The 14226-nt window shown below is 47.1% G+C and overlaps 1 protein-coding gene across 2 annotated transcripts in view; it reads left to right on the top strand.

Annotated features, from left to right (window-relative positions):
* PTPRE (protein tyrosine phosphatase receptor type E) overlaps positions 1 to 14226 on the top strand; it is a 92345-nt gene that overhangs the window by 50522 nt on the left and 27597 nt on the right. For both annotated transcript variants that reach the window (XM_063405099.1, XM_063405100.1), the window contains one exon: positions 10664 to 10773. In XM_063405099.1, coding sequence (XP_063261169.1) covers positions 10664 to 10773 — 110 coding nt within the window. The remainder of the gene's footprint in view (positions 1 to 10663; positions 10774 to 14226) is intronic.

Below are 14226 nucleotides of genomic sequence, written 5' to 3'. Positions count from 1 at the left end.
AGGTGACCCTAATTTGTGACTTCAGCAGGCCTGTTGGGACAGGGGGGTGCTGGAAGCTTGGGAAAATGGAACTGCAAGTTTTTGCTTTGGCTTGGAAGGTTCCCCATCCCTGTTCAGTAAAATGTCATTATTTTGGGATGTGGATGGCTGTTCAGTATTATAAAAGATATTAATGAGCCTTTAAAACCAGTCAAAGTGATTTTAATCTGAAATGTTTGTTTCTCTAAGATTTTCTAAGCAAATCCTGGTGCTTTGTTGCTGGCCAATGTTGAATTATTTGATTAGTGCCCTGATTAGTCTGATGAGCCTCTTTGCCTTCTCCGTGTTTCTGTGCTGTTAATGACCTCGGTCCTTTGCTGAGCTTGCAGGAGAAATAGTAAATAATTCAAAGTAAAACCTTTCTGCAGAGACCTTTCTTAACTAAAACGAGAGCACAAAGGATGGACAGTGAATGTACAGCAGGAGATACATTTGGATGTGGAACATGAGTGTGAAATGGCTGTGGCATAGACCTGATAGCAGACAACAAGTACTTAGAAAATAACCCAATAGTTTTTCCTTCATTTTCCGCATAAAAACCCTCAGTGCCTTCATCTTAGCTCAGTCTCTCACAGCTTGATGGTCCCGTTGGGCATCCCTTGGGCTGTGTGAGATGCCCTGGGGATGGTGACAGCGGCAGGGTGGTGGCAGCTGTGGTTGGGTGTCACAGCTGCCACCACCAGCCCCGGAGTCCCGGCCACTTCCCTTTGCTGTGGGGACAGTGGCAGTGGCCACAGCCCGGGGCTTCCTGCTGACTCAGCACTGCCATCCTGCTGTGCCACCGCTGTCCCTGTCCCTGACCGCGGGGCAGCCCCTCAGGGTCACCCCTTTCAAGCTGCAGCTCTTTCTCTCGATATAATTTTGTCTGTGCTGAGCCCCTGTCTGGAAACCTTCGAGTGTCTTTTAGGCTTTTGCCTCTGATCTGGAATTTGCAGTGATTCGGGGTAGGGATTGACAGGGGTTACCAGCGAGGGCCCAGGCCTTTTATAAACCTCCCCTGCCCAAAATCAGCCCAGGCCTTTTCTCCCACACTCTCTTGGAATAGATTGGCTCCTCTTTGTAGGCTCCAAAGGCTGGGCTTAGTCAGATGTTCCTCAAACGCTGCTGGGGAAGGGGGGCCAGGGCGGGCTGGCTCCTCACTCCTGATAAGCTTTTCTATATATAAAACTGCGTGGCTGGCTGCTGATAGTGCTAATGAAACCTTCTGTTAACTCTTTCACACAGCAGCAGCAGGTACGGGATGTGCCACTGGCTCTCCCCAGGTCGTTTTGCTAATTGAGAGCAAGTTCTTAATTGCAGGCACTCGGCCCTGCATTGCAGAACCGCTGCTGCCGCAACCCCCAAAGTCAGCGATGAGGAAATGGTGAAACTGCCCAAAATAAGTCCAAGCCCAACTGCAGGGGAGAAGTAAAAAAAAAAAACCCACAAACTGAGAAGTGTCAGTTCTTTCTGCAAAAATGTCATACAACAGATTCACCTCAGGGGATTGATTGCACGAACCTGCGGAAACGTGGGGATTTAACCACTGCGGGCAGCTAATTCAGCTCTTCCTGGAGCTGAAGAAACATCCTTTAGCTGCAGGAATGCTTCTGGAGGAGGTTTTGTTTTGCATGGGAGCAGCCAGCTGAGAATGGCACCTGTGTGTGGAGTCACCTGCTGGCAGCTGGCGTGTGACACCGAGTGAGGCTGGGGGGCACGGTGAGGTTAGGGGTGGGACACTGGAAGGGGAGCTGTGCAGGGATGGTGGCTTCCAGCTCTGGGGTTTGCTGTCCTGCTTCCCTCTCTGTGGCTGTTCTGCTGTGGCTGAAGATGTCGTGCAGTGGGATTTGGGCTCAGAGCTGGCATTTTGGAGCTGTCCCCTCTGAGCTGCGGTTTGCTGGCTGAGGCACTGCAGTAAAGTCACAAAGGAAATTCTCTCTGGGGCTGGAAAGAGAAGAATCGGCTTCTCGTGAATTTTGTGGTTTGTGAAAAGGCTTGTGGGTGTGTGGAGCTGGTGTTGGTGTGCTGCTTTGCACGGGATGGCCAAGCCTGCCTGGGTTTCTGCGTCCCTGAGGGGAGCGTTGCTGCTGCTCTGAACACTGAAGGTGGGTGAAGGAGCAGATGGAAAAGTGCTGGATTGGCTCTGCTCCTCAGCAAAGGATGATGGAGAGGCTCCTGCCCTGCCTGGGGTGAGCAGGAATGGGCAGCCAAAGCTGCCAGAGGCGTGTGGTGACGTGGGCACAGGGATGGGACTGGGACTGGGGCTGTGACAAGGGAGGGACAAACTGGCGCTCAGGTGGAGTTGGGTGTCTCCAAACTGGGGTGGCCTCTGTGGAGTTCTGACCTGGGAACAGGCTGGGGCCACCCTTGGATCCACCCCTGGCTTTGGGAGGTTGTGAGGGGGCAGGAGATGATGCCTGAGGGGGCAGGAGATGATGCGTGAGGGGGCAGGAGATGATGCGTGAGGGGGCAGGAGATGATGCCTGAGGGGGCAGAGGCCACCCTGTGACAGGGATGCTGAAGAGCTGGAGATCTGGAGGAGCAGTTCAGACCAGATTGCCAGGAATGGGATAGGTCCAGCCTTGGTGAGGGACTGGCCTTGGGGACTTGTCAAGGACCTTTTCCAAATGAGCATTTTACAGCTCTGTTGGTTTTAGTTAGAATTAATCCTCTTGCACTTGTGTAAGCACCTAAATAAAACATGACTCATTTAATTAATTACACTGGAATCATGGGACTTTACAAGTTCACTTTACGTAGGAGTTATTTATCTCCTTTAATGATCAAAACCTCAGTTCATGACACTAAACAAATGAAACTTTAAAATATATATGATTAGGGGACTTTAAATTAACCTACTTATTTGTGTTTGGGGTTGGATTTTTATAACGGAAGGAAGTACAGGAGATTTGTTGAGATTTTGGGGAATATTTAAACAATTTACATCAGGTAGGAAATAGTGAAATAGTGTCCTCACTGTGTTGACTTTGGAAGTGTATGATCACTTCAGAAATGCACCTGCTGAGTTCTGTAGGCTATTTCCTGCCAAAGGTTGGTCAGGAGAGTACAAAAACTGGCTAAAGAATTCTTCAAAAAGTGTTTGAGGTTAAATGTACATCTGTGAGAGAATGCCTTAGTCATCCTGACCTCTTTTTATTGAAGCATGATAACAGCTTTGAATTTGGAAACATTTTTTTCTCTCTCTCTTTCTGAACTGGTTCCTTCCATTATTTTGTGTGCACTTTTCCTAACATGGTCACTTTGTGCTGGACACTGGGCAGGTCACCCTGGAATTTTGGGGGCACTTTGGGCTCCTGGTGACAAGAAGGACATTGAGCACATCCAGGAGAGGGAATGGAGTTGGGAAGGGGCTGGAGGATTCCTGAGGGAGCTGGGAAGGGGCTGGAGGATTCCTGAGGGAGCTGGGAAGGGGCTGGAGGATTCCTGAGGGAGCTGGGAAGGGGCTGGAGGATTCCTGAGGGAGCTGGGAAGGGGCTGAGCCTGGAGCAAAGGAGGCTCAGGGGGACCTTGTGGCTCTGCACAGCTCCTGCCAGGAGGGGACAGCCGGGGGGGTCGGGCTCTGCCCCAGGAACAGGGACAGGAGGAGAGGGAACGGCCTCAGGCTGGGCCAGGGGAGGCTCAGGGTGGATATTTGGGAATATTCCTTCATGGAAAGGTTTGTCCAGGCCTGGCACAGCTGCCCAGGGAGGTTTGGAATCCCCATTCCTGGAGGGATTTAAAATCCGTGTGGAAGTGGCACTTGGGGACACGGGGCAATGGTGGCCTTGGCAGTGCTGGGGAATGGTTGGACTCTGTCTCAGAGAGCTTTTCCAACCTGAAGGTTTCCATGATTCTGTGATAGAGTTTTTTGATCTGACAGCTGCTTATTCCAAGCCTGACCAGTGCAGTTTTAGATATGACATCCTAATATCTTCACAGTCCTTGCATTGCTTCATTCAGAGCCACTCAGGCATGGAAAAGAAATCTCTCTTTTTTTCCTCTATTCATTTCCAGAACTGTGGGGCTGCAGATAAGCCAGCTGTGCAATAAATGAGCAGGCAATGTATATTTTTCCTAAATTAAGGCTGCAGAGTTCATTATGCTCCCGGTTTTAAAAACATCCTGGTTTTAATTGTTTATGTCACAGAATATCAACACAACTGCTTTGAGCAATCCTGGTGAGCAAAGAACACAAGGAAATAAAAGGAAAAGGATCCCTGTCACACTCAGTGCTGCTGCCTCCTGGTGACCATGGAATAATTGGGGTAGGAAGGGACCTTTGAAGCTCCAACCCATTCCTCTGACCCATCCACTCCTGGGTGCATTTGTAGAAATCCCATTGATTGAAAAATTGCCCTGCTGCTTTTCAAGTGGAGAAGTCACTTTGCGAGGGTGGCATGTCACCACCAGTGTCAGTTAATCCTGGCTGCAGCCGCCCTGGTAATGCAGTGCTTAATCTGCTGGTGACAACCCGTGATTTATATTCCCGGGAGATCCCAGCCTTGCTAATTGAAATGGATTGGAACTCGTGTTCTCCATTACAGGTTGGGTTTGGAGACTCAGGATGCTGGGGAAGACACCCAGAAACAGCTGAACTGGGTGGAATTGAAAATTAATATTACAAAGGTGGTAATTCTTGTCTGCGTTCAGGTGTTATCCCTTTAAATATCATTTTGTGGAACAAATAATGAATTTGCCACATCTGCTGACCTCCTCTTCCATGGAAATCAAAGCAAATATTATAATTTGTCCACCTGAATTAGACACAAAGTGACTAAATAAGTAAGACAGTCTATCAAGCTTGATTATTCCAAATGGAAATTGATTTTATTCAGTTAATTGGGGCTTTGCCTCGCTTGGTCTCTTACGTGTAAATGATTACTCTGATTTGTAATTTTTTAATCTAATTATTGCCATCTCTTTGAAATGATCTTTACCGAGGGTATTTGTATAGAGTACATGAGGAATTTCTACAGTCAGATATAATTTTGGGAGCAGTTATATTAAGTAGATCATTATAAAATCATGTATTTGTCCCTTAAATTCCCTCGTTGTTTCTGAAGGGGTTGGAAACAAAGCTTGCCTGGTTTTTATTTGTGTAGTAACCCCAACACTGAATGTGCTGTAAACAATCTCATTAAAAAATTATGGGGTTTATGGTGAAATTTAATGCTTATCACAGGGTGTTTTCCAATTCATTTGTGGGTGAATTTTGAGGAACGTTTGCGAAGTGGAGGGGTCCCTTCTTGAGTTTCTTGCTTGGTTGCACTGAACACGTGCACAAACATCTCCAGAAACTCCATTCCATTTTTTTCCTCTGGATTTTAGGATATCCTGAGTCTTGAGATAGGATTCAGAAATAAGAAAATGAAAACTCGATCTGTTTGGGTTTTTTAAAGCTCCTGAATGTTAAAGAAATGTCAAAACACGGCCCTTGATCAAACTTCTGGAAATTGGATTTAGGGCTTAATGTCTAACTCCAAGTAACAGATAATTATGGAATGGTTACCCCAAGGAGGAGGAATTGTGCAAAGCTGGTTGCAGGTGATGGTCCCTGGAGGGTGGGGTGTCCCTGGGGGACAGGAATCCCCCTGTCCCCCAAGGGGAACGGGAATGAGGGCAGGAATCCAAGGTCCTGCTGCTCCACAGGCTTTGGTGCCCAAGGTGGGGATGGGGATGGGGATTGGGGGCCTGGCTGTGGTCAGAGGGGTCTGTGGGACGTGGTACTTCCCAGAGCTGGTTGTTAATTTTCTTTGGAAACACGAGGAATGAAGAGTTTAACTCCAGCTGGATGGGGCTTGGAGCAGGCTGGGGTAGTGGAAGGTGCCCATGGCAGGGCTGGGATGGGCTTTAAGGTCCCTTCCAACCAAACCATTCTGGGATTCCATGATTCCATCTTGTGTGAGTTCCTAATTTCCCCCTGCTCCTCTGGAAAAGGGAGGAGCGCTTCTCTTCCCAGTTGTTTTGTAAACACGTAATTAATTTAAGGGAGCAGTTTTCTTGGGAATGCTGCAGCATTGACTGCTTACCCTGATGATATAATGGGGCAATAAAGCCCTAACCACAAACGAGGTCATGGGAGAGCAATTCCAGTTAAACTGTAACCTGGCACTGCCTGGGATGGGTCAGCAGACACTGTCCCTGACTTCTCTGAAGCCAGACCTTCAGGAAAAGGAACAGCTGGAAGTGGGAGCAGCTCCTGGTGCCTGGGATTCCAGCCAACAAGGAGCTGCTGTGCTGCTCCAGGTAGGGGAACCCCAGGCAGCTGGGAAAACAGGCACTGGGGCTTGAGATTCTTCTCATGGAATCACAGAATGGATTGGGTTGGAAGGGACCTTAAAGCCCAACCCATTCCATCCTGGGCAGGGACACCTCCCACTGTCCCAGGATGCTCCAAGCCCCGTCCAGCCTGGCCTTGGGCACTGCCAGGGATCCAGGGACAGCCACAGCTGCTCTGGGGAGTCTTTACAGGGACCAGCAGCGTGTTGGGGTTTATGGGTGGAAAGCAGTAAGGGGAAAGAAGGAGGGTGGTGGTGTTTCCTCATTCTCTTTTTGGTGTTTTTGTTGGTGTATTAAATTAAGCTACCAAATTTTTGGGGTCGGCTCTTGCTATTGGTGTGGCCTGTGGCTTTGTCAGCCTACAGAGACAAGGCTTTTGTGTCTCTCATTTTAAATCCTGTTTTCTGAATTGCTGGTGCTTATCCTTGCAAATGTGACTTTTATAGCACTGAGAGTCTGGGGCAGGACTTGAGCTCCGGGATTCGGAATCTTGGGGGGAAAGCACAAATCCCAGCACTCTCTCCACTCTCTTTGTTACCTGGGCTGCTTCTCTGTTTTTTTCCTGCTTTAGGAGGATGCAGGGGATCAGTTTAACCTGCTGGTGCATCCTTGGGAAAAGGAGCAGGACTCCAGATCTGTAGCAGGGCCACGTGACACGATGGAGGTTTTGTTGGCCTATTTTCTCAAAGCCCAGGTTTTACTCTTGAGCTGTCAGGTCAGATGAGGATTCAGTTCTGCGGCCAAAATAGAAATTAGCCATGTGTGGTAATCCATTAATCCCTGGAAATAATGCCATTTATTCACGTTTTGGGGAGCTGGGCTGTCCTCATGACACCTCCTTGGGCTGCGCGAGGAGCGGCCGCGGCGATCCCGGGAGGAGCTGTCTGGAGGTGTCACAGGCTGCCCCAATTCCTGAGCTGATCCCTGTGGAATTGCATTTACATTCCAGCTGCTTGGACTCCTTGGACAGGGGAGCTGTGGCTGCCCCATCCCTGGAAGTGTCCAAAGCCGGGTTGGACAGGGCTTAGAGCAACCTGGGGTGGTGGAAGGTGTCCCGGAGTAGAAATAAAGCACAGAAATAACCAGTCCATGGGGTTAAACCTGCAGTGCCTGAGCCATTCAGGATAGAGTCATGGAATCACTGAGGTTGGAAAACACTGCCAAGACCACCCAGTCCCAGCTGTGCCTGATCCCCACCTTGTCCCCACTCAGAGTGTTGAGTGCCACCTCCAGGGATGGGCACTCCAAACCTCCCTGGGCAGCCCCTGCCAAGGCCTGAGCCCCCTTTCCATGGGGAAATTCCTGCTGCTGTCCCTGCTGAGCCTCCCCTGGCAGAGTTTGAGGCCAATCCTCCTGTCCCATTGCCACTTCCCTGGGAGCAGAGGCCGGCCCGTGTGTCTCCAGGGGATGAAGGCTGGATGCAGTGGGGTATGAGCCGCTAAATTCACTGTATCCCTGTGTGCTGTTAAAGGCAGTTCCTATTTCTTATTCCAGCAGGGGCAGCAGTTGCCCTACAGCAGAGCTGTGTAATAATACCAGTTTGTCTCTCACTGGATCTTTTCCTTGCCACTTTTATCAACGAGAGGCTTCTTTTGTAGCACGTGGTTGTCCTTTCTTGTTCAGCTGTGCTCTTCTCCCTGCCTCTTCTCCCGGGAGAGTTGTTACTATTTTTTCCTTCTTGTTTTACCAGGCTGTATCTTGACATTGTGCTTTTGTGAGTAAGGAGAGTGTGGGAAATGCTGCTGTGCCTGCAGCAGTGGGGATTTTTGGGTTCAGAAAACGATATCATTGCAGGCTTGTACGTGAAGGCCATAAATAAAAATACAGAGTAAAATTCAGGGTGGTTTTGTGGCATTGCATCTTGGGCACCTCCCCATCCACCCCAGTGGGAAGAGAAGGGACAGGATGAGGGGAAATGGCTTTGAGTTGTGCCAGGGAGGTTTGGATTGGAAATTAGGGGGAATGCCATCACAGAAAAGTTTGTCCAGCCCTGGCACAGCTGGCCAGGCAGTGGTGGAGTCCCCATCCCCAGGGGGATGTCAAAGCCACGTGGATGTGGCACTTGGGAATGTGCACAGTGTGGCCTTGGCAGCGCTGGGGAATATTTAGATTGGATGATCTTAAAGGTCTTTTCCAGCCTTAATTGTACAGTTTTCTTCTTGGTCCTGCTGAGCCCTTTGCATCCACCTCTGCTGCAGCTCCTGGATTTCCCTGGAGTTTTCCTCCTCCTCTTTTTAGGAGGTGGAAATGCAAAGGGTTTTGGCCAAACCCAAAATCTCAGACTTTGCATAATCTTTGTGGCTGTGTTTTGTTTCTTTCTGATAAATTGTGGGACACCCCAGCGTGTTGCAGCCAGGCTTTATCACATCCCAGAGAGCAGATTCCGGGGTCTGGCAGGGAGCTGGCATCTGGAACCCTCCTGACAGGGATTTGGAGAAAAGCACTGATGTTCCTTTCACTCTCCGCTCTCCTGGAAGCCTTCCAGCAACTTCAATTATTCTGTGGGAGTTTCTTTAAGGAGCTGGATGTATTTTAAGGATGAGAAAGTGAACTCAGCGCTGCCTTGGATTGATTACCCGAAATTCCAGTGGATTTCAGCAGCCTTTGCTGAGGGTGGAAAGCATCCCAGCATTCAGCACCTCTGCCCTGTTCATTCCACTTTTATTCTGCCTTTAGTCCACATTTCCAAATCCTCCTTCCTTTCCCTGCCCTTCAGTTCCAGTAGTTGCTGCTGTGTGTCACAAGCTTTGTAATTATAAATATAATATAATTATAAATTGTTAATTTGGGACGCTTATATAATACTAAGAATGATGCAGGCACAGTTTGCAGTGAGTGGTTAAACACAATTAATTGTCTAATCTCAAAAACGGGGTCGGGAAAGAATGGGATTGTAAAACCCCAAGAATGGGATTAGATTGTAAGACATTTAGACTGCTTAAATTAGAAATAGTAGTAGAAGGAATTGAAGGAATAAATCAGTAGGAAGCTGGACTGGGGAAAAAAAATCAAGAAAATAAATTTGATGCTAATAATACTTTTTATTATTCTTTTTTCACTCATTGTATTAGGGGAAAAAACCCCATTGAGCTTCCCAAGTGTGTATCCAAGGAATACCAGCTGTGTGCAGAGCTTGAATTTACTCCTGGGTGTAGGACCAGGCTTTGGAGAGGGTGGGAATGACTGGGACAGCTGTGAGTGACAGAAAGGTGGCGTGAAAGTTGTGGTCACGGGCGATTTTTCAATATTTGAGCTGATCCAGGGATTATTTCTGGTGGATTATCCCACTTTGCATGGAAAGGCAGGATTTTCTAATGGTTATTGTAATGGCTGCCAAATTCCTGGGTTTTTCAGTGTGTTGTTAGGCAGGACTGTGTAACACCCTGTGGAAATTGCACTGTTAAATTCAGTGTATTACCCTGAAACTGGGAGCTCTGCTGAGCAGCATTTCCAGGGAGGGAATTTTAGCAGTGGCTGCAGAGCCACCATCTGGATAAATCCTGCCATTTGTGGAAGGCACGATGTAAAGGTTGTGTGAAAATATTTCTAAATCAAGCAGGACTGGCTAAAGGCTGAGATGGGAGCCTCTCCTAATTAATCTGTTCATTAGGGATTGGATAAATACAAAACAAATTAATAACAGCATTTATTTTCCACCTTGATTTAGAGAGATTGGAGTGTTTCTGGTCATGTCTATTTATTTCCATCCATGAATTTCCCTGAATTAAGTGACAGCACATTCTCATCACACTTTTCCTCCAATTTTCTTCACACTGGAGATTATTTTCTGGTCTCACCAACGCTGAAATTTTGTGTTTCAAAAGACTGAGCTGTGGCAAACATTCCCCTGAGGAATTCATCCTCACCTGTGGATAAAGGAGTCAGGTGGGATAAGGAGACTCTGAAAAGTGTGTGTTAAAGGGACTTGGAACTTTCTGGTGTTGCTGGGCTGCTTGGTGGTCCCGACTTTTCCTCTTGGTTATGAGTTTTCTTCTTATCTCTGGGAATGACTCCCAGGATTGTTTCCTCAGTGTCCTCACATGGCTTTTTTTATGGATGGAGCGTTTTTGCCCTGATTTCTGGTGTTGTCTGTGAACTGTGGCTGAGTGTTGCCATTCTGTTGTTGCATTTAAAACCTCCTTAATGAATTTTTGGTGTGCACAAGTTGTATTTTCTTTTTTCATCAAAACTGAACATTCAGTGCTAAGGTGATGAGAGAGTATAAAGCAGGGTTTAAATAAATTTAAATTTCAAACAAACATTGCCTTTACTTTTAGCTTCCTTCTGCCACCTTGGGGAAAAAAAAAAAAACCAACACGATATTGATTTGACCTGAAAATTTACCTTCTGCTTTGCTTTCTTGCAGGTCCAGGATGGAACATTCCTGCTCGCTCCTGCTGCTCTGTGCTAGTTTCACTTTTGCACAAGCTCTGCCACCCAATGGAACCGAGCTGCCCAGAACAACCACGACCACCAGTAAGGACGTGATCCGTGGGGTGGGCACAGTGCCAGGGAGCTGGCCCTGGTGGCACAGCCCGGGTGTCCTGGCAGGACTTTGTCCCCACTAACACCATCCTGAGGGTGCCAGGTGCCCTCTGGGTTTGGTCTGCACGTGAGGGATGTTGGGGTTTCGCTTTCTCTTTCCCGTGGAAGGGCTGGAGGAGCCCTGCATGGCCCAGGAGTGTCGTGCTTTATTTTGTTTTGTTAGGGCTGGGATTAAATGTGTGAGATGGGATTTTTTTGTTGTTGTTTGGACTTCAATGTTTATTAATTCTTATTTTTATATAACAGTCTCACAAACTGTGAGTTCTACAGCACTTCTCGCTAACAAACTAAAAAATGGCTCTCCATCTCTCTCTCTATGAGGCCTTTTAAGGATAAACTGTCCAATTAAGAAATGACACCTAAATTATTTTTACTTTTAATGCAATAACCAACCACCGGTGGCCACAATGTGGACTTTCTATTTAATTACAAAATACGACCTAGACTCATGAAGAAGAAGGTGAAGAAGTATTAGCTTCTGCTTTAAAACTTATATTTTGCTATATGTATATATATATTACTATATTTTTAAACTTGAAGTTTTCCACCCTGTGATATCACACACTTCTATTCAAACTTTACACCCATAATCCCAGTTCTGTTATTCATTTTGGAGCCTGTTCCACGGCCCCAGGTCAATGCAGTGTTTGCCTGGGGGTCAGTGCCTGGCAGCACAGAAAGTCTGGAATTCTCTGTTTCCAGGGTTTCAGCACAGGAGCTGCCCTGGGGGTCTGAGGGATGTGGGCACAGATAACAGGATGTAAATTGTTATTAGACAACGGGATTGAGTGGATTGAAACTCCGTGAAGAAGCTTTACATGAGTTCTGTGTTTTGTCATGCAAAGACCCTGGGAGGGGGTGAAGTGCAGGTGTCCTGTGGAAGGTCCTGTCAGGTCAAAAACAGCAGAGTTGTTGTTCCAAGAGCTCCGGGCCACCACAGCACCTTATATTCATCCCTATTTCTGTTTGCAGAATTTCTTCCTCCTTAAAGCCTTCCACAGCCCCCTCCTAATACATGACAGTCCTGGGAAGGGGCTTGTTCAGGGAAATTCGGGGCTTTGAGAAGTGTCCAAGGCCAGGCTGGACAGGGCTTGGAGCAGCTGGGATAGTGCACGGTGTCCCTGCCCAAGGGATGGAATGGGATAATCCTGGAGGCCCCTTGCAGCCCAATCCAGGGAGATGAGGCTGCTGATGTCCCGTATAAACAATGTGGCCACGTTTTGCTGACTGCTCGGGTCACTGCTGTTGGCACCCAGTGTTTCACAGAAGCCTGATCTGCTGCTTTGTTTACTTTTCATCTGCCTGGGAACTTTACACCCCTGGGGAAGGAGAGGAATCAAGTGCCAGGCTTGGCTCATGCCCCTTGCATTGTTTTGGTTCTCGGTTGTAGTAATTTCAGTGGAAATAGGGGAGATTTAGTTGGGATCTTGGGAAGAAAATGAGGGTGAGCAGGCCCTGGCACAGGGGCTGCCCCTGGATCCCTGGCAGTGCCCAAGGCCAGGGTGAAGAGGCTTGGAGCAGCCTGGGAAGGTGTCCCTGCCATGGCAGGGATGGAACAGGATCATTTTGAGCACTTTTCCATCCCAAAGCTGTCCTGGATTCGCTGCTGATTCCTTTGAGCATTGGCCCTCTCCAGGCTGTGGCTGCAGGGTGGGTGCAGCTCCCCCCGGGCACTCCCCGAGCTCGGAAGGGGCAGTGCAGGTTTGGGGACCGAGGGATGCCACCACCAGCAGTGACAGTGTGAGTGTGGCTGTGCTGAGAGCTTCCAAAAGAACCAAATTATTTATAGAAATGAAGCTTGAGCCGAGTGGAAATTCGCTAATTAATCAGTTTGAAGTATTGTCAAGTAGTTTTTGGCCCCTGCTTCTTGTCTGGCACCTGGAGCTGTTGAAAAACAAGTTTCTAATATTGGGCTGAATATGTCAGAATATGGGAATTGAGAAGGGGAAGTCACTTGTTGTTTTTATCACTTCCCAGAATTTTAATAAGTTGAGTACAAAGTGAGTTTTGCCATCAGTGTTGTTAATTTTCAACGCTTAATTCCAAATTGTGTTGAATTGAAGTCTGATAGTATGGATAAGAGTAATCTGATCATCCCTATTTTAATTAAATTTTAATTTGAGTGATATGATTCAGAAATGATTGCTGTGACTAAACTGTTTTTCCTAAATATCAAAGCCTTCCTGGCTTTGCAGGGAGGAAGAGTTTTGTCTGACAGACACGTAGGTGCACCCTGAAAATACATTGCTGCAGAGAGAGCCAAGATAATTGGGTTATCTAATCAATTTGATAGCCATTGAACTAATAGGGCATTTTTAAATACAGAAATAAAGATTTTTGATTGAGGCATAAAGAAACCTCCATTTAACAGACTATGGAAAGAAGGAAAAGATGCTAAAAAAAATTCAGCTTTCCTTTTGCATGCTAATTTGATGAGTGATCCCAAAAGATACTTCTGATTCTGAAAGGAATAGGTGTAAATGATTTCATGTCATTATTTGAGCTGCCTTGATTTTTTTCCAAGATTTGCTGAATGACAATGTCAGCTTTGTTCTTATTTCAAACATGGTTACCTTGTCTGGATGGGTCGATTTTTAGCACTGCTGCCATTTTACTTCCTGCAAGAACACCCTGAAATTGCTGCCATGAAATTGCTACCTTGAAATTGCCCTTTCAGAAAATGAGAATATTCTGGGGTTTATTGCACTGCCATTGACTGGAAGTTTGCCCTGATCTTTACTCCAGGTATTCAACTGCATTAAATAAATATAAACCATCAAACCACAGAATGGTTTGGGTTGGAAGGGACCCTCTAGCTCTGACTTCCAAGCTGATATTTATTAGGATTTGCATAAATAAATGTATATTTCCAGTAGAAACACCTTAATGCTCTCAGATCCTTGTTACAGATTGTTTATTCGTGGTATTGTCCATGACAATCCCCTAACTCCTGGTAATTCAAACATTTGTAAATTCCCCGGGATTAATCAGAGCCTGGATTGTTTTACTTCCTCTTGTGTTTTTACGTGTGGAATTGCTGAAATGTGAAAGCAGCCTGGGAGCTGCAGTTGTAAACCTTTAAATACCTTTCCAAATGTTCCCATTCCACTGGTATTTACTCCAGGAGGGTTCGTGGTGCCCTTGAATTCCTTTTTCTCACTGATGTCTGACCCTTCAGAGGAGTGAATTTACCAGAGGAGCTGCAGGTTAAGAGGCAGGAAATGGGGCAGCTTTGGGAGTCCTGTTTAGTGCTGGTTTCAACTTCTAATAAGTCAGTGGGGATGTGAAAATAAGATTATTTCCCTCTCTGCAGCACTCTGGGCTGACCCCACCCAGGACAGCCTGTCCAGCCCTGGGGCCCAGCCTGGGAAGGACCTGGAGCTG

The sequence above is a fragment of the Prinia subflava genome, chromosome 9 (genome assembly GCF_021018805.1).
Source record: "Prinia subflava isolate CZ2003 ecotype Zambia chromosome 9, Cam_Psub_1.2, whole genome shotgun sequence".
Lineage (NCBI taxonomy): Eukaryota > Metazoa > Chordata > Aves > Passeriformes > Cisticolidae > Prinia > Prinia subflava.
Note: the sequence above shows the minus strand (reverse complement) of the source record. Positions and strands in the feature narration are given on the sequence as shown.